This window comes from Amblyomma mixtum, chromosome 3 (assembly GCF_055824585.1).
Source record: "Amblyomma mixtum isolate Tamu chromosome 3, ASM5582458v1, whole genome shotgun sequence".
Classification (NCBI taxonomy): Eukaryota; Metazoa; Arthropoda; class Arachnida; order Ixodida; family Ixodidae; genus Amblyomma; species Amblyomma mixtum.
This window is the reverse complement of record NC_143014.1, coordinates 219,167,987-219,190,781: the sequence shown is the minus strand read 5'-3', so window position 1 is coordinate 219,190,781 and position 22,795 is coordinate 219,167,987. Positions and strand designations below refer to the sequence as shown.

Here is a 22,795-nt window from a genome sequence, read left to right as displayed (position 1 = left end):
TCAAGGTCAATGGTGACCACTGCCGGGAGGCGACCGACGGCGCGATATGAGGCCCCATCTGCAGCCGGTGTGACGTCATCACGTGACGTAATGTGACGTGACCTACTTGAAGGTCACTTGAAGGTCAATGGTGGCCACCGCCGGGCGTCGCGCGAAGGCCCGAAACCTACGTTAATATGCTTCGCATAAAACATGGGTAAAGTATTTACACAAACACTTGGGAAGCTATGCGGCGCAGTGGCGCAAGTGACCACAAAGTCTATACCTCCCGCCCTCAAACAAATGGAGTCACTGAGGGCCTCAATAAGGCCATTGTTTGTTTTTTTAGGACAGGAAATGACGCATTAACTGTGTCACAGATCTCTGTGGACACCCGTACCGCGCTGTAAGGGAAGCGATAAAAGAGCAAGTCAAAGAAGAAAGGAGGAAAGAGGTGCCGTAATGGAGGTCCCCGGAGTAATTGCGACCACCAGGGGATCTCTAACGTGCTCTGACATCGCACAGCACAAAGGCGCCTTTTGTGTTTCGCTCCCACCAAAACGCGGCAGCCACGGTTGGGTTCGAACGGCTTTTTTTCCACGTCGACGCTGAGCAAAGGGTTTGGGACTTTGTATAATACTTTACGTAATACTTGCCTAAAACACAGCGCTTTACGCCGTTCCGTTTGGCACGTGGTGGCGTAGCCATGAATATCTTGGACGCAGTGTTGGTGCATGATGTTTCACTCGTCTCTGTCGCTGATGCTGCAGTAATTCGTTCGGCACGCAGCGGCTGCCCTCCGGCTTGCTAGACAGAACCAGTGTGCAGCAAGAAAGGAATGCTCAGCGCTACAACCTTCGTCGAAGAGAAGTAATTTACTAGTCTTGCGATTAAGTTTCGCTCCTGCGAGATTCTGCGCTGCTCCTTCGGCTTATACGATGTACTGCACAAACTCAGTGACTTTAATTACAAAGTGCTCCCGAGAGGGAATGTGCTCTCCAGGCGACAGGAGTGTCCGAAATCGCACACCTCGCCAGAAGGACGCCCTCTAAGAGTTCTCCGTCCACGCCCGGCGCCAGGGACTCTGCTCGAGGATGCCGTGATTACGTACCTCCATGCCTCTCCTCGCGACAACGCGTCGATACCTTTTCATAGGAGAGGGAGAACGCCGTACTCCTAGTATCTGTGAATAGAATTGCGATTTCACCTTGTGCTGCCCGCATGCGGTGTGTTCTCAAACCCGCAATTCTTTTCTCGCACATTTTTCAGAGGTTCAAGCGGTCATAGTAACGCCGCTGAAAATCACTGTCATAGCAATGTTATGAATGTCGTCGTCATTACGTAAATCATTCCTTAAACCCGGAAGCGCTCAGCCCTATTGTCGGACCCTGAAGGTATGCGCCTGTTGTGGTTTTTGTATATAAACACTTTTCTCTGCGTCAAATGACATCTGTTCATTGATCAAAACTTTTTTGAAATATTTCGTTAATATTTAAAGAAATAACCATGAATTAAAAATATTATATAACAAAGTCAATCTCAAGTCAAGTCAAGTTATATAACAAAGCTCAAGCTAGGACAGCTGAGGAGAAAATAGCGGCGGCAGAACAGGGATGCGCGTGTCCTGTCGTAGAAAATAAGCAACGATATAAACACGGTAGAACTCAATATCTGAAGGCGGGATTTTCAGTCACATTTTATTTCTGCTTGCGTTCTTCATACTTCTCGAACTCATAAGGCCTGCACTTGCCGCCTCCCCCCCCCCCCTCCCACGCTCGACAAGATCTGCGTGTGGGCGTGTAAGTGACATGTCTTCACGCGCATAGAAGGCTGCAAGAAACCGCAGCTCTGAAGTCCTAATGCCTGCGGACACAAGGCTTCACTGCATTAACGGAAATACGCCTATTGCTATCGTTTGCCCTTTAGGTCAAGACATCGCAAATACCTGCACGCACTTCACTGAGAGCTGCAGCGACATGTCGCGCAGTGCCTCAGTGACTCTTACAGTATCTGTTTTAGTCTTCAGTTGCTTATGAGAGCGTGCTGAGTGCATTCGTTTAGTGTCTAGCAATTTTCGAATTGCAAGTTTTCGAGTTCGCTGTTTTCTGAAGGATCATTGCTTCCTGCAGTGACCAGAAGCAGTTATGAGTAATATATGAACTTGTAGAATGGAAGTCCGCAGTTGCTTCGCATGTATATTGCTAAGCGATTTATGCAGACGCAGCTTTTCTGAAGCTAACGCTAACAAGACACCCTCGCTTTGTAAGCTGATAATTGCCCACAAAGAATGAACACGAAGGATGTTTAGGTATAATAATCCACGCAATTCTGAAACGACATTTTTGAGTCCTCATAAATGCATCATAGAAATTATATCCTCCTACATGTGAACAGGCTAGCTCTTCGCTTCAATCATGTTTGTAAACCTGTCGCATACACTTTCAGAGTTCAAAACCGGGCCGTAAAGTCAGCTATTTGTTTACAATGTGCATTCTTAGTAGCTATATTGTTATATATGCATCAGGGGAAGGCATAACTTCAGCCATATATTGACAGACAGAATATAATGTCTTAAAATAAAAATCTTGATAAAAACAAAACGGATCTGAAAAGCTAAAGTGTTTACTTGGTGCTTCCTGTACAGATAGTACTCAGCCAAAAATACTTAACGTGTGAAAAAATACGGCGAATGTTTACTACATTAGAATCATTGCGAAAGCAGGGATTTTTGCTATACAAGACGACGATGAGCGGGCAGTTCCGGTTGACGGGTTGGTACACATCGGATTAGTGTTTACGAACAAAAACAGTTGAGTCACACAGTTCTCAACACTTTTTACAACTCTCAGGTTTCAGTTGCGTCTGTTTAATAAGCACTTCAATAACAATAAAAAACCTGTCATGGGCTTCCTACTCATATCAAAAGATTCTTGATAGCATTATTAGCATTTAGTCCTCGGTAAATGTACTGTCATATATTTGACACACTGAGCTGCGACTACCGCTGTAACAAAACTCAGGTCAAAACGAAAAATACTGCCTTTCCTGTTAAAGAAAATGTGTTTGAATAGCATAAAATAGACCAATGACAATTTAAATGCACACTGGTGCCTTGAGAGCACAACTGAGGCTTCCTGTTTGTAACTGTCAGTAATATCCTCTTGTTCCACTTGTTCACAAGTTTAGTGTTCAATCCCAATAGGCCAGTACGAAATAAAAAAATGCTGTATGTTCAAGGTTATCTGAAAAAATATTGCCTTGGCTCCTCCGAGCAAAAAAATACTACGGATGTTATCGCGGCGACAACTACCGTTCACTACATTGTACAATGACCAGCTTGGGCCTCGTAAAAGAAAACACACCTATTGTGCTCTTCCCCATAGCTAGTGCTTCCAGAAAAGGGCCCGAAAGGTAGCAGCGATTCGCTTTTCTCAAAACTGACTAACTTTGGAGTACTTGGCTCGAGATTATTCCTGAATTCATACCTGACCTGACGGCTCAGCCATCTCTTATAGAATGACAAGCAGCTGTCTCAGTTGCGTGTATGAAGCTGATCCATTCCAATGGACAGGAAATTAAAAAAAAGTTATTGTAAGATTTCATCGCAAGTTCAAAGACTAGTGAAGGTTTAAAGCGATCTGCAGCCGCGAGCCAGTGCATTACACATATTAGGTTGCGGAGCTCGAGAGTTTGAAAAATATTGCGAGTCGATTCCAGCGTATTAGCATCTGAACAGCCATCGGAAAACTGTGGATATTATTTCTGCTTTGCTCCGCCAGGTCATCTCGCTATTGCTACCTTTGTCATTACATTATAATATATTTTATTTTATGTGATATGAGCATGAGAATGTATTGAATTCAAGCTGAGTGCCCTTTATTGCTGTAGCATTTCAGCGGCGGTTACGTGTCCATGCAGTGTTTGATGCAAGTGGGAAGTACCCAACGGGCGTCTTCCAACTAAACCGCGGAGAGCTCGGAGCATTCGACTCGTGCATCGAAACGGAGGTACGCGGCCCATGGAGAAATGAGCTGTCAAGGGGCCAGTATTGCAACCTTGAGCTCAATTTCAACAACTTTACCACATGGGAGAGATTTCTGACATACATCTCGGCCGCCACGGAACCCTGGGTAAGTGAAACCGGCCTGTCTCTGGCGTGTCATAAAATCAGTGAACCTGCACCAAGGAAACACAAGTTTAGACCCTGCTTTTGGTTAGCGACCGCCATAGGTGGCTCTTTCTCTGAAGGGCGTTGAATTAATTTGCGGCTGTGGTGCTAGGTGAGGCTCAAGAGGTATAGTGGGTGCATATTTTTCATGCTTGGAATCAGCAATGTTGTAATGACATATTATGGATGCATCACCAAGTAGTGCAGTCAGTGTTGCGGTTGCGTCGCCCTCAAGATAGCGCATGATGTTCGTGGACGCCTGTTTTTCATAACAAGCATGTCTTGAGAAAGGTCTTCTCTAGGAAGTGCAGGGAAATTTCTTAAAGTGTATTTTATCCTAAAAACAGAAGGTGCTAAGTGTCTCAACTCGCCGTCCTCGGCGCTGTTTATTAAAAAGATGCAATATCCACTGCCTAATTACAGACGGCGAAGTCTGTTACACGCCACCATAGGAAGTTAATAGAGTGTTAGTGAGCCTGAAGGTTTGTATAGGATCTTAGGGCGTCTTTAGCCCTTACTGTGCGTTGAACATTACGTTATAATCGGCACCTTGTCTCGTCTGTGACATTTACATCTTTGCCAAACGTTTTTTTTTTGCTGTGTTTCTACTACCCCGTATACTTTGCAACCGGGACCGCCAGTCTCAGTGGTCAACTTTGCAACACTGTAATTGAATCAACAGTCCACTGCGCAGTTGCAGTACAGCCTGCCTATGTAAAACGTGGACTTACACTGTCACCGAACACTTTTTATCCAAAAGCATAAGCGGTACACTAGCAGTTCCTCTTCGAAATATCTTTTTCTTGATCCCCTTTAACTTTTTTTTCTTGCCAAAATATATTTCCTTGAATACTGCTCCAAGAGTCAAAGGCAAAAATTGACTGCAGTAAGAAATTTACTAATGGTGCTCGCCATTGATTCCTGAGAGAGCATATGTGTTAACAAAGCAATCATTACGTTGCCGCTGTGCCTAGACGAGTATACACAACTGGAAAGGACCCTGCGTAGAGCCATTCACTTGCGTTCATTTTACTCTGTCATGCTGATGGATGTATACGAGCGTCAGGCAGTAGAGTCACCACCATTTGTTTGTATTGAAGAAAAGTGAACGCAGTGGCAATCCTACTTCGAAAACTTAGTTAAGCAGCTCTGTATTGGCTTAGCAAATAGATGAAAATTTTCGATGTGCCTGAAAGATTTGATTAACTTCGGGTACAATTCTGCATTTTTATTCTCCAACCATATGGCATCGTGATTGGTATACGTTAAGCGGAAGCGCTAGAAAATACGCTTGACGGAAAACAGTCGAAACGGCTGAAGAAAGGGAACACCACAGACGCTTATTATTAACACTTTTTATATCCCCTGGACAAAAGTGACATTCAACTGTCCCCGAATCTTCTTCCTCTAGATTTGCTTTCTTGCTGTTATCGAAGTCTAGGGAAGGAAGTATACCAAGAACAACACGAACTAATATAACTCTTGTCGGCATGAAGAATATGCTTACCGACAGGCCCGCAACAGTTTTTTTTTTCAGCAAAAATTCTAAAGGAATAACGGCTCAGCCTGCGACAATCTTATTGACTAAGTTTTTAACAGTCTACGAAAAAATACCGTCAACTTTTGGCTGTCAATTAGTCCTGCCCTGTCCTGTCAGTTAGTGAAAGAAAATTGGATTCACGTTTCGGAGATCATACGGACTCCTTGCCCAGAAAGCAGAGGAGATATGGTATTCAGCTCTTCCAATGTGGAAGATTTTATAGTGAGAGTGCGCATATCCCTGCTGAAAAAAAGTTCTATGATGCAATAACCTCATAGATCATTCATCATAGAATATCATACAATCTGTATGACATATCATACGATCTGTATGATTATATGATACAATTCGTATGATATGTCATACAGATTGTATGATATTCTATGATGAATGATCTATGAGGTTATTGCATGATAGAACTTTTTTTCAGCAGGGATGGCTGGCATGTTTCTGGTGACAGTGAGAGGTGTAGTGTGAATTAGCAGCGACTCGTGAAGGCGCGTCGTCAGGTTTCTGTCGTTATCCAAATCAGTTCCACTGCATTTCTTCGTTTTCATTGCGATACCTAAGCGGATTAAATTTCATTATCATACCAATGTCGTACCATTTATGCCGTACCAACTACACAATTTGTACGCATGCACAGTTCAAAATATGTAGCTTGCGCATCACCCTTCACGAGAAAGCAAGAGTACGAATTTAGAAAGAGATTGACAGCAGGACAGGACGTTTCTTTGGCATTGTTTGAGAGGTAGGGCCTTTGGAGTGCCTGACTCTATCAGGTCTCCAGGTTCCATGTCTATTGGCTTGATAAGGACTAACCAGAGCCTGAGTACTGATAAGACGGCTTTACAGATCATTTTAATATTTGCAGATGCTAGAATGAACATGTGGCAGCATGCCATCCAGCTGGTTTTATAAGATTTGTTCTACGGCTTTACAGTTCATTTTAATATTTGCAGATATTAGAATTAACATGTGGCAGCATGCCATCCAGCTGGTTTTATAAGATTTGTTCTGCCCAGTATCTCAACTGGGGAGCTATGCTCATTAAGAAAGCTCCAATCGGCGGATCGCTCTTGATCTCGTGGGTAGCCACCCACCGCGGTATGCGTTACTGGTGTTCTTTTCTCAGATGTGCTGGTCGCGGTGGCAGCTTTTGGGTAGCGAACACTGCTCTGTCACAGTCGGCCAGCTTCTCCGTTAGCGATAGAGATTCTCCCACCGCTCCCAGATAGGTCACCGCCTTCGTACTCGGGCGCTCTGTTGCAACGGCATGGGGCCCCCGCCATCATTAATCAGGAAAAAGAAGAGGGGAGGCTCGGCTTCCCAAAAGATGCGCCGTGGGAAAGTGGATCCTTTCCCCATGCTGCCGGCGTTCCGTACAAGGGAGAAGAGACGCATTGCCCCTGTAGCGGCGAGATTAGCCTGAGTGGTAACGCGGTTGTGTCCGTCCCCGACGAAGCTGCTGGTCAGCGAGCACTTTTCCCGCAATGGAGAGACGCCGACTGTTCAAAGTCAAGTCCATCGTGTACTAAAATATCAACACATGGTTGATGTTTTTAGTTGATTTAGAGACGAGAGTCACCTACGCATATACATCTCTAATTCGTTATTTAATTTTGTATTTTCAAAGACATCGTAAGCAACCACTGAGGCACTTTGATAATAGCTCATTGACTACATGGTGTGTTCCCGCAATCGTCGAAGGAGAAAATTAAGATGGAGTGACCCTATGATATTTACTCTGTATGACGGCAGAAGGAGGAATAGGTAGGCATGCAGCTAGCCGAAATATGTTTCATTCTAATACTGAAAAAAAGACAATTTTTGTATCAAAGAAAAATAATTGGAATTGGTAAACATGCGCGATGCCCAACGTCAGAAGGACAAAGTCGTTTTAGATAATAGATCCTACTGGCAAGCTCTGCGGTTTTCCGATGTCCGCATCGTAGTCTGAATCGGCGCGTCCGTCATTACGTGAACCACTGCGCAGTTTTGTGAAGAAGAAGAACGGGAGAAGCGGAAGAGGAGGCGCCCCTCTATAGCGCGCATCAGAGGCGGATGAACAGGGTGCGACGTAACGATGCGTCATACGCGTGCCACAGTTGACGACACCGAATAACAGAAGTGCAGCGCCGGCGCAAAACACGGCGTTTGCGCGGCGCACGGCGTTTCAGGACAGTCGAACCGGATTCAGAGGCTCAGTGGGCCCACGTGAGAGACTAGTCGCGGTGGAAGCACTGTGGGGAGCAGCGTCATGAAGAAACCTGTATTACGGGATACGGCACGTGTGTTATAATACACCAGTATATGGAAGCACTGCATCTGGAAGGCGGGGGAAGCAACTGGTGCCAGCTGGTCCGTAATCGCGTTTTAGCCTTGCAGCGTTAAAAGTGCGGATGGCAAGAACGCGGCCTCCATCGGAAACTGTGTGTATTTACAGGACTACGGAGTTCACGCCCGCAAAACGAATTACTGTGCGAAGTGCACGAGGGCCACACAGTGCGGGCGTGGGAAGCTGATTCAATTATAACTATTAAGCATCTCGCACGGCCAGTGAGGGTTGAGACTCGCCGCATTAAGGAATGAACGCTGGGCATCTTTAATTTCTTTTTCAAAAAAATCTTGTAAGCAATGTGAAGGTGAATAAAGTAATGCCGTGCAAGCTCAGATGCTACAAAGTTCAAAGCGCAGTTTCAGCAGTTGCTGCTAACTGTTAACTAAAAGGGCTGCTGCTGACTCATTTTTTTTCTTTTTTAAATTTCTGCCCTTGCTTGCTTGCATGCACCTTCTCAAGCACATTGCCACATTGAAGCCTTTGCAAAAGCACACGACGCTTAATTTTGATTTATTTATTTATTGACAGTGCGGTCTTGTTTCCAATACCTTAAGAGGGTGTTTACAAAATCAAATGAATAACTAAATGTACAAAATAGAGCGGCACATCACTGAAGACACATGAGGTCACTCGCCGCGCGCAGACGCAATGAATAGCTGAAATGCGACAACACACAAAAGGCAAGGATGATGAGAGCACACAATAAAATCACTCGCTAGATAAAGACAAATGCGACTCAAATAATGCCAATGAACTTTAGTCCACAATGTCTTTAGTAAGATTATTGCATTCATTATTATTTACAGGAAAAAACGAGGCAAATCTCTCTCAGTAAGTTGTGTTATTGCAGGCGAGTGTCGTCTTGTGGCATAACTAGCGGAAAAAGTGAGGATGCACGATATCTCAATGTTATAGTGTCTCTTTGTAAGCTGAACAAAAACTTTTAAGCGGCATGTGCTGTTCATTTGTGTCAGAGACGGCAACCCGCTTGAGGAGCTCGGTGACAGAAGTGCACCCGTATGAGTTCTAATAAATATTGCTACTGTTTTTTAACGCTTGCCAATTTTATAACAATTCTTTTAGTAAAGGGATCCCATAGAGGTATCGCATGCTCTAACATTGAACGAATTATCGCACTGTTGGCAAGAAAACGCCGACATTTGTAGCAAGTTCTAGAGAGTGTCTTAAGAAGTATAGTTTCCGTAGGCAGTTACCTCTGACAACATCGACATGTTTGTTCCACGAGAGGGGGTTAGTAATCTAGAGGCCAAGGTATTTGTATACGCTTATCTCTGAGAGAACAACCCTGTCAGCATTGTTGCCGTTCAGTGGAGGGTTACTTTCGAATTATATTCTCATAAAGGCGGTTTTAAAAAAGGTAATTTTCAAATTGAAAATAATTACAGCAAGTTTTTACCTTTCAAATGTCATGATTAAACCAAACTTCATTGTCAAAAAAAGAAATTTTTTTCATAGAGCACTCAGCCGTCAGCGTAGAGCCTGGTACCAACAAAAGTATGATCGACAATATCATTTGTATCAAGTAAAAACAAAAAATGGGCCTAAGACCGATCCCTGAAGGACGCCAGAATAAATGGGCACCTTGTCTGTACAGGCTCATTTCTATGCTACAAATTGATGTCGGTTAAATAGCCTCTTATCCAGGGTATTTTGCAAAATGCAGCCTAGCTGATAAAGCATTTATGTGAAGACAGCGCGAAACACAAGCGGCAAAAAAGAAGACTGGCTGAGCTTCAGGCGTGTTTCGTCCTACCAAAATGTCCAAAATGTCCTACCATAATGTCCTACCATCCAGCTCGGCTTTCAGTGTTGATAAAGCAATTTGTTATATGAGACTTTGTGAAATGTCAAACGTCTTAGTGAGGTATTCTTCCTTCAATGCCTCTACAACTGCACCAACACCTACATAAGCTAGTGCTATCTAACGTTTGGTTGGTGTATGGTGGTTTAACTTCCCAAATCAACTCAGGCTATGAGGGACGCCGTAGTGGAGGGTTCAGGAAATTTTGACCACCTGGGGTTCTTTATTATGAAAAAACAGTGCGAAGAAGACGCGGACAACACTGAAAACGACCAAACGACAAAATTGTGGTCCTACTCTTCTCCGCGCTCTTGTTTCATACTGAACCTGTACCAACGCGCCCAACTCACTCTTCTTCTACTGGGGTTGTTTAACATGCACTGAAATTGCACAATACACGGGCCTCTAGAATTTTGCCTATATTGTAAATTCGACCGCCGCGGCCGGGATCGATCTCGCGTCTTTGCGGTCAGCAGCCGAGCACCATAAGGACTGAGCCACCGCGGCTCCCTGTCCTATCTTACATTCTGACTGCTTTGTTTCTGAGACGGAAAGAAATAAGAAAAGCTTTCATTTAAAAAAAAATTGTTCAATTGTGGTTTGAGCTGACCCTTTACAGCTGAAAATTAAAAATCTTTGTATACTGGAGTTTAAATTCTTCAATGTGTAAAGTCAACGGGGACATCAGCCAGCCTCCTAAACAAGCAGCTCGCCTGTTAAAATGCCCAAAAACGCTTCAGTTTCGTATAGCGCATGGCCTCATCTTATTAATTAATTATTGCTTGCATGAAACCCAGGTGGCATGCAGCATTCAAAGGCACTCAAAATGCGCTCCTGCAACAAATCGACATTGTGTTTCTTTTATCAAGTTGACTGTGACCAATGCTCAAATAAATATAATAAATCTGCAGGCAGAGTGCCTGTCGTTTAGATATTTCATTCCTAACCAGTAGGAAGAGTCTCGAAATTAAACAGAATGCTACGCCAGAGCTACACCCAAACTCAACCTGAAAGGCCTAAAACTGAACTCGGATGCAGCTCGGCAAAATATTGCTTCGATGCCTTGGTCCCTGTTGACCCGTTTGTACAGTGCTTGTATTCTAAAGACATTACGCCCCGTATGTTTCTCCCCGTACAATCAACTTTAGCTGAATGATTCCTGTTAAAACAAACCTCCTTCTCAGTACCCGCCCTTAGAGATCTGTCTCGACCTTAGCTTTGAAGATATGTATCTTCTTCTCTTTCTTTCAGTTGCTTGACTACAAGGACGTGCTATTTCATGTTGATACGCACTACTTTCGCTTTGGGATCTGCATTCTCGACGACTGCTCCAAGCAGGACGTACAAACTATCTTAGACTCAGGTACTTGTGACAGGTTTCTTCCTCGAAACACGATGACAAGGGGATAGAACAGTGACTACTTGAGCAATTTGTTGTATTTGGTAGCTCAGGCTTAGAGCACTGGAAATTCAAATGAGAAAAATTGTGAACAAGAAGAGGTAAAAATGTAGCCGTTAATGCATTCCTGCATTAAAGTGCGCCTTCTTAAGCGCTTCCAAGGACGAGAAATAGTGTAAGCCTTGAGTTGTAGCCTTCCTGCCAATTTTTCCTTTAGAATTCGAGGTCTGTGGCTAATCATTGATAGGAGCGTAGTAAATTATAGCTGGAGTAGTAAAAAACTGGCTAGTCTAGTTTCAGCTAAAGATATTGCACGGACAATATGTTTGAGCTTTCATAATACGCAACAATATCGAAATTTACGTAGTAATAAAGTCGGTAAATAGTTCCAGTGGCCATTAAACTCCTGCCGTAATTTGGTTCAGGGACAAAAGCGTTTTCTAGGAGTGCCACCGCCCTTCAGGCAGCAGTGAACAGTAGACTGCGCCGGCGGCATATGGTGAGTTGCAGAAAAAAAAAAGTTTCTTCCGCGCTAATGCAATAGTTTCTCCTTTTTTAATATTGTATGCTAAATTAAAGCAGAATTCCTGTATCCGCTGCAGTTTTGTAATGCTAGCCCGCTTGACACTTATTTGGAGAACGAGCACTGCTTGCATTTCTGAAACGTGCGGTGGGCTCACTAACCTATAATGTACACGTGACCGCAATGCAGTGCGTGAATACACGAAACGTCGCGTTAGCAGACGACACTCGCTAGATTTGTACTACGGCTGTGTCACTCACCTTTCTTCAGTCTACAGGACTACATGCTTAACAGTACGTTGTGTTATGCTGTGGTTCGTTGAGCCGTAGCCGGCTTGGGATTCTGATGGAGTGTTTAATGCATGGCTAAGCACCTGTGACTGTAGGGGACGAATTTGTAAAACCATCGCGCTGGCTGTTGCTACGCGCGGCACCACAGCGTTCTAATTCGCTCGCGGTACTTGCGCAGCAGATGGTACTTTCACTTTTTCATTTTTTTAGCTTAAAAAAGGTGCATTTCGGCGCGCAGAACTTCGCCATTTTGCGAGAAGGGTGGCGCTATTTGTAAACTGATGATGCTACGCATGGCGCCGTTAACTGCCCCGATCAACATCACCTAGACTACTCTAGTCATTCTAGGTGATGTTGCCCCGATCCAGATCGAATAACACCGTTCTGAACTCGGACACGCTTAGGTACGTAGCACATCACTGCATCCAAGTGTTATTTAGCACAGCAATGCATATAGTTTTCGCAAAATACCCGTCGGCGTCTTCGGCGCGGACAGAGGTAAACGCAGCGCGCCGAACAGGAAAGAACTGCGTGTCCGCGCCGCCTAGCCGAACCACACAAAAGCTCAAAATCGCCGCGCGCATGTGCACACCCCCTCCCAGCGCGACCCTCTCATTGCTCCGCTTGCCTCGCATTCCGCCCGCGTCTTTTGGATTTTGGATTGGATTCGATTTGGGGCTTCTCCCTTTGTAACGGGCGGACATTACACGAACGTCCTAGCCAACTTTGTGACGCTACGGCGAAGTCTGTCCCGCCGTGTCGTCACCACCACCTAACGCTTCAGTCCACTCCAATTTTCAAGGCGGCGCTTTGTTGTTTCGACCGCCCTGGCCTTGGTAATGGCTTCCTGGTTGTTCATTTCACTGTCGCTCGCACTGCCCTCTGCCGGTTGCTCTGTGCCAAAACCTAGCGCCTGCGGAAGGGTACATCCACTCGGTTGGCAGGGGCGGAGCGATCGACATGACAGCACCACATGCTGGATCGTCTCCTCTTCCTGTCCACACACCGTGCACAAGAAGACCGCATTGTCCTGGCCGGCAATCCGGGCTTGCCACTTCTTCGTGCGCAGCATTCCCGCCCGAGCCTCGAAGAGTAGGGCACTGCCAAGGGAGTTGTCGTAGAAGCGCTCCTGCGCAATCTCTCGTTTGTGCGCCGAATACAATCAGAGAGCTGGCTTGGCTTCTGCGTTGGTCTTCCACAGCGCTGTCTCCGTCGCCACTACACGCTGCCGCACCTTCCCTTTTCTCCAGCAGGTGCCCTCGGTGTCGGTGATCGTAGGTAGTGGCACACCGTATTTGCTCCCCAACGCTCGTACCCTCCTCTTCCAGCGCGTGCACATACCAGAGTACAGCAGACAACGCTGTACTTTATGGGCCCAGCGTTCTTCCCCAAGTGTCCACGAGCGCATCTCGAAATTGAGCTTCGCCGTCGCCTCCCGTGCCTCGAAGGTGGACCACCCCACGTCTCCCTGCACGGCCTCGTTTGGGGACGTACGGTAGGCACCCAGAGCCCGCCGTCCCACCTCTCTCTGTCGTCGCTCCAGAAATTCACGGGTCCCCGATGAGACACATAGCACCACGTTCGCATAAGTCAGTCCCGGCACCATCACCGCCTTCCAAATGGTGCGCAGTATTTCCAGTCTGTTGAATGACCATAGCGCCTTGGCTCTCAGGACACATTGGTTCCGAAGCGCCTTCGCGCGGAGGCCACTCTCATATAGCTCCAGGTATGCCCGCTGTGTCGTGAGCTCTATTCCAAGGTATCTGTAGGAATGCGCCCACGGTAGCTCACGTCCTTGTAGCAGCAGCTTCGGCTCCACGCCCGTCGGGGCACGGGACCAGCACAGCACTGCGCTCTTCCGTGCGCTGAATTGGAGACCCAGCTGCCCTGCATGTGCGGTGCAAATATCCAGCAGCTTCTGGAGGCCTGGTTCCGAGCCCGCCACCAGCACGATGTCGTCAGCGTACAACAGGACTGGGAGGACCTGTCGCACCACCAGCCCATCGTTCATGTAGGTTAGGTCGAAACCTGCACCACACCGCTCCAGTTCACCTTCCAGGTCGCTCAGCAGCAGCATGAACAGCAGAGGGGAGAGTGGGCATCCTTGACGAAGGCCCCGTTGTACCTCAATCGGACGAGACCGGAGGCCCTGCCACTCCACAACAACTTTAGTGTCTGTGTAGAGCGCGCGCAGCCGGGAGACTACCTCTTCGGGCAGTCCTTTGAGACGTAGCCTATTCCAAAGGATCCCGTGGTCCACGCAGTCATAGGCCTTTTCCACATCCAAGAAGGCCGCCCACAACTCTCTACCCTGACCTGCCGCGAGTTCTATGCACTGGGTCAGGATGAACAGGTTGTCCTCCAACCGCCGTCCCTGGCGAAAGCCCTGCTGCAACTCGCCCAGCACCTTTTCTCGCTCCGCCCATGCTTGAATCCGTCTGCGCAGGACTTGAGCGAACAGCCTGTATAAAACAGGATTCACCGTGATCGGTCTATAGGCCGCATAGCTACTGCGGTCGCCGGAGCCCTTGTACAGGAACAACATTCTTCCCAGTATCTAGCCCGAAGGTATTTCTCCGGACTCCAGGCAGGTACTCAGGGTTTCTTTCAGTGCCTGTCGCTGAACCGGGCCTAACTTCTTGAGAAGCGACGCTGGGACGTCATCGGTGCCAGGTGCAGAATCAGTTGAAAGTCGCCCGATAACGTTCTTCAGCTCCTGATCCCCGACTTGTCCCAACCATTCTCGTACGTCCGGCCCCGGTCCAATTTCCGGACCCGGCCCCTCTTCCGGTAATCCACTGCTGCTGCTGAACTTTGCTGTTACCTGCGTTGCCACCAGCTCCATGCTGTCCTCAGGTGAGAGCAGTTGAAGTGATTGGGGGTCGCGTAACTGCTTCTTCGGTGTTGTACGGCCGTACAACTTTCTCACATGCCGCCAGAATGTACGAGGCGCGTTCCGCCCGCTTCTCTTTATTTCATCCAAAAACTTCCTGTCCGATGTACGGATCTTCTGCTGTATTAGCCTAGCTGCTTTCCCCTTCTTCTCTCTATATTCCTCCCATAGGTGCAGGATTGCTTGCTCAGGCTGTTTTGTTCTCAGTGCCTGTCGATGCTTCCGGCACGCCTCCTTCCTTTCCCTGATTGCCCTTTGAGCCTCACCGTCCCACCAACGCTTGGGAGTGTGCCTGCCACGTTTATTACCCCTACGCCGCTTGTTACGAAGCACTGTCTGCACCCGTTCCACCAATCTTTCATAGTCTTCTGCTGGTGTAGTTTCCAACTCGTCCGCCAGCTGTTCGGCGTCTCGGTCAGACAGGAAAAGCCGTCTCTCCTCCACAGGCCTTAGCGTCCGGGCGTTCTCACCAAACTCCAGCTTTATTCTGTTATGGTCGCTTCCACAGCTAAACGCCCCATCCTCGTCGATAGCCATTCGCGTCAGGCATCCGTACAGGCCCGGCGACATCAGTGTGAAGTCTATTGAGGACCTCCGGTCCCTTGAAGCCCAGGTGGTCCGGCCCTCACACTTCGACAGCAGGTTTCCAATAACCAAGTCAAATTCTTCGGCAGCGCTGAGCAGCTCTCGACCGTTCGCATCCGTCGCACCGTCCAGTTCCTCCAGGTGGCCGTTAAAATCTCCCATTATCAGTACCTGGTGGTCTCGTTGAAAACTACCAATGTCATGTCTCAGACATTGCCATAGGTCTTCGTTCTTCTCCTTGCTCGAACTTCCAGTCCACATATACACTATGCCCACTGCTGTCCTCTTTCCACATAGCATCCCGGTGATCCACGTGTGTTCCTGGCACTCAGGCTTTGCCCTCGTCCACCCTCGGGCTGGGTGTAGAAGGACCCCGACTCCTCCCCCTTTCCTCTCTCCTGCCTTCCTGTTACAGCCCTCCCAGCACAGTTTGGGGTGACTTGGCCGTTCCTCCTCGTCACGCAGATGGGTCTCCACCACTGCACACAACTCTAACCCTTCCGCTTGTATTGCCTGGAACAGCTCTTCCCACTTGTGCTGGGTCCTGCCTCCCTGCAGGTTTAGAAAAGCAATGCTCACTCCCTTCCTCCTCCGTCGTCTTTTCCTCCTCTCCCTTTGTGATGTTTCTGTTGTCGCTGCACCTTTGAACGATACGTCCCGCCTAGCGTCTGGAGCAGCAACCGCCTCAGTGATACCATGAGATGATCGGTTGAGGCCTTGGGGGGGCCCTGTCCGTGTCTGCTGCGGGACGATCCTAGCGGTGCCAACCCTAAAAAAATACATAGCCGGCGACCCAATCGTTGCCCAAACACGTCAGCTGTATGCTCGGCGTAGGGCCTGCACTGCTCATTAGGTAGTACTACCCAGTTCGTGGCAACAAATTCCACCATTTGCCCCAACTCCATGCAGGTGTTCTTCATGTCGGAATTCCACTTCTCATATTTTGCACGGATGTCCTCTTCCGCAACTGCTCTCTCCGGAATAGCATAAATGACAAAGTGGTGCCTGCTGGCTCGCTCTTTCCCCTTAACGAGCGCCGCGCGCAGCTCCTGGGCCGATAGGCTAGGCTCGGCACTCTTGTGTATCATGTCGTTCAGGCCCGCGTGAACTACAACAATGGCCTCTGGCACAGCCCACAACTCCGCGTCCCCTTCAACGGCTGCTATTACATGTTGTAATGTAGCCTCTGTCTCCGTCCTGAATTACACGCACTTGTTCCACCTGGTCACCCGGAGTACCGGTTGTTTCAGGCCGCACGCATCCCGGTCCCCGTAGACGAAGGCCGACGGGCCCTGCTTTGCTCGTTTCCTTATATCACCTTCCTGCGGTCCCACCTGCGCATCCGGAGCCAGGCTGGAAAGTGGAGGCTGCATAACGCCCCCCGTTTTCCCTGCCTGCCTCTGCGATTCGCACGGAGCTGTGGTCATTGGCCGGCTAGCCACCTGCAGTCTCTTTTTTCGGTGCTTGCGACTCTCCACTGGCCGATAGCCAGCTAAATCATCTGGCAGGGGTGTAGGGCAGGCTCCCTCTCAACCGCCCCGGCTCTCTCGGCGCTCTGGGCGACGTCAACCTCGGATGTGACACCAGCCGGCAGGGGCGATTCGGACAGCCCGGTTTTCACTGCCGTGCTGTTCTGCTCCTCCTTCGATTCCTCTCCCTGCGTAATGTCGGATAGCGGCCGTTCATGCGTCGGGCCATCCCACCAGTCCCTGCCGGCCCCGCGCAGTTCCACAACCTCCGCCTGTAGCGCTTCTCGCAGTCGGCGCTCATCCTGAAGCCTCTCTTCAAGACTTTTCCTTGCGGCTGTCTCTGCCTCCAAAAGGGCCGTCAGGTTAGCTACTGCCAGCTTGTATTCCTCCGTCACTTGTTTCACCTGTAGCGTGACCTCCGATCGTAGGACGCTGATCCTTTCACACGTACGGCAAACAAAGGACGTCGACGCCTCCGCCTCGACCACGGACTCGAAGGGGGTGTCACACAACTTTACCCACGACGTGCACACTGTGCACATGACCCAGTCGTCGACGGCCTCACCGTCGCTCGCCGTCTTGCTGCCGGCTTTCCCACGCTGTGATCGCGTCATACTGTAGCTCCCCGCGCGATGACGATGGTTGCGTAACCACTGACACCGAACACACGGTCACATTTACACGCGTAATTACGGCCCGCGGCCTCAACACGACCAACACGTGCGCGTGATGCTTCTGTGCAATTTATGATGATCTATATCATGCTGATAATGATCGCGATTGGATGGCCGCTCCCTGTGTAGCGAGCGGGAATGCGCGCGGCGATTTTGAGCTTTTGTCTCGTTTGGCTAGGCGGCGCTGACACGCAGTTCTTTCCTGTGCTGCGCGCTCCGTTTACTTCTGTCCGCGCCTGTACATGTACAAAATGAAAAAGCGAATGCCTTTTACAGAATGAACAATTTATTCGCATGTACAACGAAGTGTACAACAAGAAAGTTCCAGCAGCGGTTAGTGGCTGCAGTTTTTGCCTCTACCAGCTAATCATTTGTATGTGTACGTACGCAGTTGAAATCGACACAGAAAAAATGCCGTCAATAAAATTGAGTCCGAATTTCTCCTTTGCTGTCAGAAACGCGCAGTAAGTGACGTCGTAGGCCTGTAGTCTCCTGACGATTAAATGTTACGATATCTATTAAGAAATACTGGTTGTGGCTCTTGAAGCTCCTACTAAAGTGAATCCATCGCAAGTGGTGATAAACAGGATGTTTGACATGAAGCGCATCGTCGCGTTCTTGGGTGTTAATACTGTATGTATTCATGTCAGTGGTGTCCCAATAAGGAGTCCATTTTATGCATTGTCAATACTAGAAAATTTAAACACTTGAAAACCAGCGCGCGGCTACTAGACTTACTTCGAAGCACGCCTTAACTTGTGATTACAAAGTTTTAAGCAGCATGTTCAGTCAAATCAATGTAGGAACTTAAATACACCTTTAGAACGAAAGTGGCCGCCCTTGTATATGTAAGTTTGCAATCTTGTTTTATTTTTTTCAAGAACGAACCGCACCTGTTAGGCATATGAATTGACGATGCAGTCGTCCTTCAGCGAAAATAAAAAAAAAAATCAACCCAATTTCCGTCAAAGCAGCCCCGGCAGATGGGCAGCATATTTTATAGCCTATTAATAGCTCGAATCGTCCTCTTTTTTTCCAGTGACGCCTGCAGTCATCACCGCTGAAGTGTCGGACTGCACCACAGCTGAGCCTCAACCATGGGACAAAACACAAATAGCAGTCATGTAAGTTGCTTGTGTGGAACAAGAATATCTCTGTGAAAGAGCGCCGAAGTTACACAGTTATCAAAGGTTCTCAATTTTGATCCAGGAGAGGAAACACCCGGTACAGCCTCTCTACCATGTTACAATCGCACCGTTCCGTCAAAATCTTGCATCAACTCCCCTGTAGGAGGATACTTTCATTACTTTTAAGGCCACGTTTTGCAAGTTTTTCTTGATCAAGACTCGTTAAGAAAGCATCGAAAAGGTATAAAAGAACTGACAAGCCACGGAAGCCTGCAATTCAAATGTGATTGAAAGGAAAACGCATTTTCTTTTATTTTGATAAAGCATTACTTGGGGCATGAGGAACTTTATTTCAGAACAAAATCGCATAAAACTAATCGAAGTTTCGCACCGCTGCGAAACTTTGGTAATATCTGTGTAACCCATCACAGGGCAGCAAGTCAGTAAAAAAACCGAAAGCGTTGTTCAGTGTAGCATACCTGTTAACTGTTTTGTGCACTCTTTGCTTAGTTTCATTAACATTTACACCTACATCGTTATTTTCGAGAAGCGTACACTGATATTTTATTAGCACGGAGGCTCTGTTCCGGGCACCTTCATGCCACAAAATTTAATGTAGGAAAGCTTCGTGCTCATCGACTTGACGAGTAGAATGGTGGCGGCTTGATGATAAGGCGTCGCCACGGCTCGGAGAGGTTACTGCGTTGAGCGACTTATTACGCAATGGTGAAGGTACTTAACGTTCAAGAAGCTATTCCGAAGAAAATTTGCTGCTTTTCTCATGTAATAATTGCAGAAAGATGGCATGTTTTTGCTGTGTCAAAACGAAAAAAAAAGATCTCGACCTCAAAAATTTGTTCTTTGTCATTTTAAGCGTACGTTCGGTTATAGGAACGCTGCTGAGTGGCTGCCTTTTGTGGTTCCTTTGCTGCGCCGTCCAAGACGTTCTGAAACTTACCAGGAAATACATTACCGAATTTCTCGTTTATTTCCCTTGATGACTTTCCCGCGGGGTATGTTTGCATGCTCTGGATAATCATCACCAAACATGACATAACTTGAATTTCGTGCCGTACTGTACTAAATTTCTGTCACAAAATAATCTGCGCCCAAATTAAATGAACATAGTTGACTGCCAAAAACTAAGCACCGAAGGCCGAAACTGAAAAAAAATATGACAAGTCCGCAAGTCTGAGATACAAGCTGATCAAAACTAAGATCTGAGAGTATTTTAAATTCCAAGAATGAGCCTTACACGAAAGCCATATTTTTGAGTGTAGCTGTCGCGACCTGAAGGGCAGAAATCGACAGATAATTGTCACCGTAAACGTGCTAAATACTTCAAATAAAAAAATAACCTTTTCAATCACTTCTATTAGCGCGCATGTTAATATAGCAAACTTAAGGGCGACCGAATTCACAGGCTCTTCCATTTGTAGAACTCTCTAACCATGCCCTGGTTACGACACATATGCTTCCAAATCTTTAACTCAATTCACTGAATGATGCATGCAAAGCGATGACGATGGCTACAAGACTACCTCCTATGTCACCAAGCTGCTCCTGGTGGAGTGTCATCTGTCAATGGCGTGCAGCAACAGCTGAAGCTCATAAATGTTCTCCTTTCAGTTTTAACGCCTGTGCTCAAAGAAACAATATCAGGAGCAGCTGTTTTTCACTAAACTCCGACCTGCAAAGACCGAAAAACCTGCGATTAACGCGAGAACACGGCTGCCTCAACCCTATGCGCGCGGTGTGAAAACCAAATGTTTGCCATAAAATACTTGGGTGAACTATTTTCGCCTGGCGTCCACCTCTTGCCGGCGCGGCGGTGGACAACAGCCTATCGGCGCACATAACTGGCTCTTGTTGATCGTCCTCCTGTTGTCGACCTGTCCGATGTTATTATCCGCCAGTGACCCAGGCTTTAATGCAAAAAGAATGGTTTCACGACCCTCCTAATGAACACTGTGCAAACAACTGTTTGGTTTGGTACGACTAATGTTTCTTTTCAAATATAACCAACTATCAGATGCTAGCTATCACATGTATTCGCAGAGTCAAAGGCGTCACCTGAAAAAGGTGCGAGACTTAGCGCAGCGCGGCGGATTCTCAAGTATTGTGAATGAGAGAGTTTCCTCTCTGCAAGCATTCATAGGCACGCTCAGTTATTTTCTGCAAGCATTGCTGTGACGCTGGCACCATCTACGTTGCCGTGGTTTGTTGTCAGGTTTCGAATCGCGTGCAATAATGACGATTATGCTTGCTGCCGCCGGAGTTTGTATGAACTGCGTTGGCCATAATTCCAGGTGTACGACTCAGGTGAAATGATGCCTCAAAAAGCCGACGTAAAGTTAAAGCTTATGATGGATATTCTAGATACTTCACGCAAGCCCGCCACTAACGTTTAAAAGTAGCCTTTTTAAGACAAAAATATTTGCAGATACTGCAGACCATACATATACATGGCCCAGGCAGGAGGGGCATCCGCGGCAAAAACATGAGTACACATATATCAAGCATACAGCTGTTCAGATGTATGGCTGTTCAGATGTAAAATATGGCTTTTGCGGCATTGTAAACCAGTGTTTGCGAACGTGAGAAACTAGCTGAGTTGTGTCTACTAGTTTTCCAGTCACCTAAACAACAATAGTTAACTTTAGAGCTAATAACACAGAGACTTCTAGTTGCGATTATATATTAGTAACTGGACAATACCAATGACCGTATAGGTTTTTAGAATTCAGAAAGCGTGGTTACTACCGGCGTGCTGGCTGAACAAATTTCGTCAATTTGTTGCTTGATTCGTGAGTCACGCGCCCGCGTTGCGGGCAAAGCGTCGACCACGAGAGAACGTCACATCTGCAGTGAGGTCAGTGTGGAGCGGCAAGCAGCACAGAACGGGTAGCGGGAGCGGGAAGAGGTCATGTAGCACATGCGCACACCGCGACGACGCGCGATTTTCGAACTGAGTGAGAAATAACTGAAACTTGTTGAGTCCCAGCGCCAAGAGCAATTGTGTTTTCGAAATTAGAAAAAAAAAAAGATATAACTAATTGCAAAATCTAGTTGTAACCATGTGCATATCTGCAATAGTTCCAAAGTTAAGTATTAGAGTTTTGTAAGTCAGCTTAATAGGTCCAGCAAAGCGGAAAGTTGGGCAAGTTGGATAACGTTCATGATGTAACATCATGAGCTTAATAGGTAACATGATTCACCTGTTTCCTGACGCCGACCAGCGGTGGTATTGCTTTAAAGAACAAACCATCTTCATAGCTCGGAAAGCCTATTTTTAAAAATCAATGGCCGGCTCTCCCGAAATACATTAACAGACACCTGGTACAGCGGTTAAAAGTCGTAGATCCCAGTAAAAGCAGTACTTTTTGCCCACTGCTGCTCAAACAGAGGGTACGATGCTTTTTTCTTTCTTTACGCTATTTTGCATTTTTGCATACTCTTTGCTCGTATTCTTGGGCACCTCATTTCGGCCCGCAGCCATTGCGAGTAATGGTAGCGTCCCTGCAACGGTCACGCAGTGTGCCTGGCCGCATGGCGATGTGTGCGAAGGCGTTCGTTCCTTCCTCGCATGAAGGATCGTGCGACGAATTCGAGGCTGCGCACAGATCAATGTCTTTCGCCGCGACAGTTTCTTAATGAAAGATCACCCCATGGAGGCTGGCCTTTAAGTCGTTAATCAACGAAGTCATGGGCGAGGAGTAGCAGTGTTTAAGTCGCAATTCGTAAGGCGTATATCGCGGAATGATCTCATGCTATGAGAATTCGAGCAGATGGAATAGTAGAAGAATATGATGCCCTGTGCGTTTTCAACATAAAGATGCATGCTAACTGCAGTGAAGAAAAGTGTACTAACCGATTTTAGTGTTCTAGGAAACTGGCGATCGCAAATATCCCTCTACATTGGCCTGCCTGGTCCCACCAACTACTTGCGCAGGCCACTTTCGTGCTCTGCTTATCGTTTGTATTA

General features: G+C 47.2%; 1 protein-coding gene across 1 annotated transcript in view; it reads left to right on the top strand.

Moving 5' to 3' along the window:
- LOC149353724 (nose resistant to fluoxetine protein 6-like) overlaps nt 1-22,795 on the top strand; it is a 90,282-nt gene that overhangs the window by 11,609 nt on the left and 55,878 nt on the right. Inside the window, exons 4-6 of the mRNA XM_089575851.1 lie at nt 3,898-4,109; nt 11,102-11,213; nt 18,723-18,807. Of these exons, the coding sequence (XP_089431977.1) occupies nt 3,898-4,109; nt 11,102-11,213; nt 18,723-18,807 (409 nt within the window). The remainder of the gene's footprint in view (nt 1-3,897; nt 4,110-11,101; nt 11,214-18,722; nt 18,808-22,795) is intronic.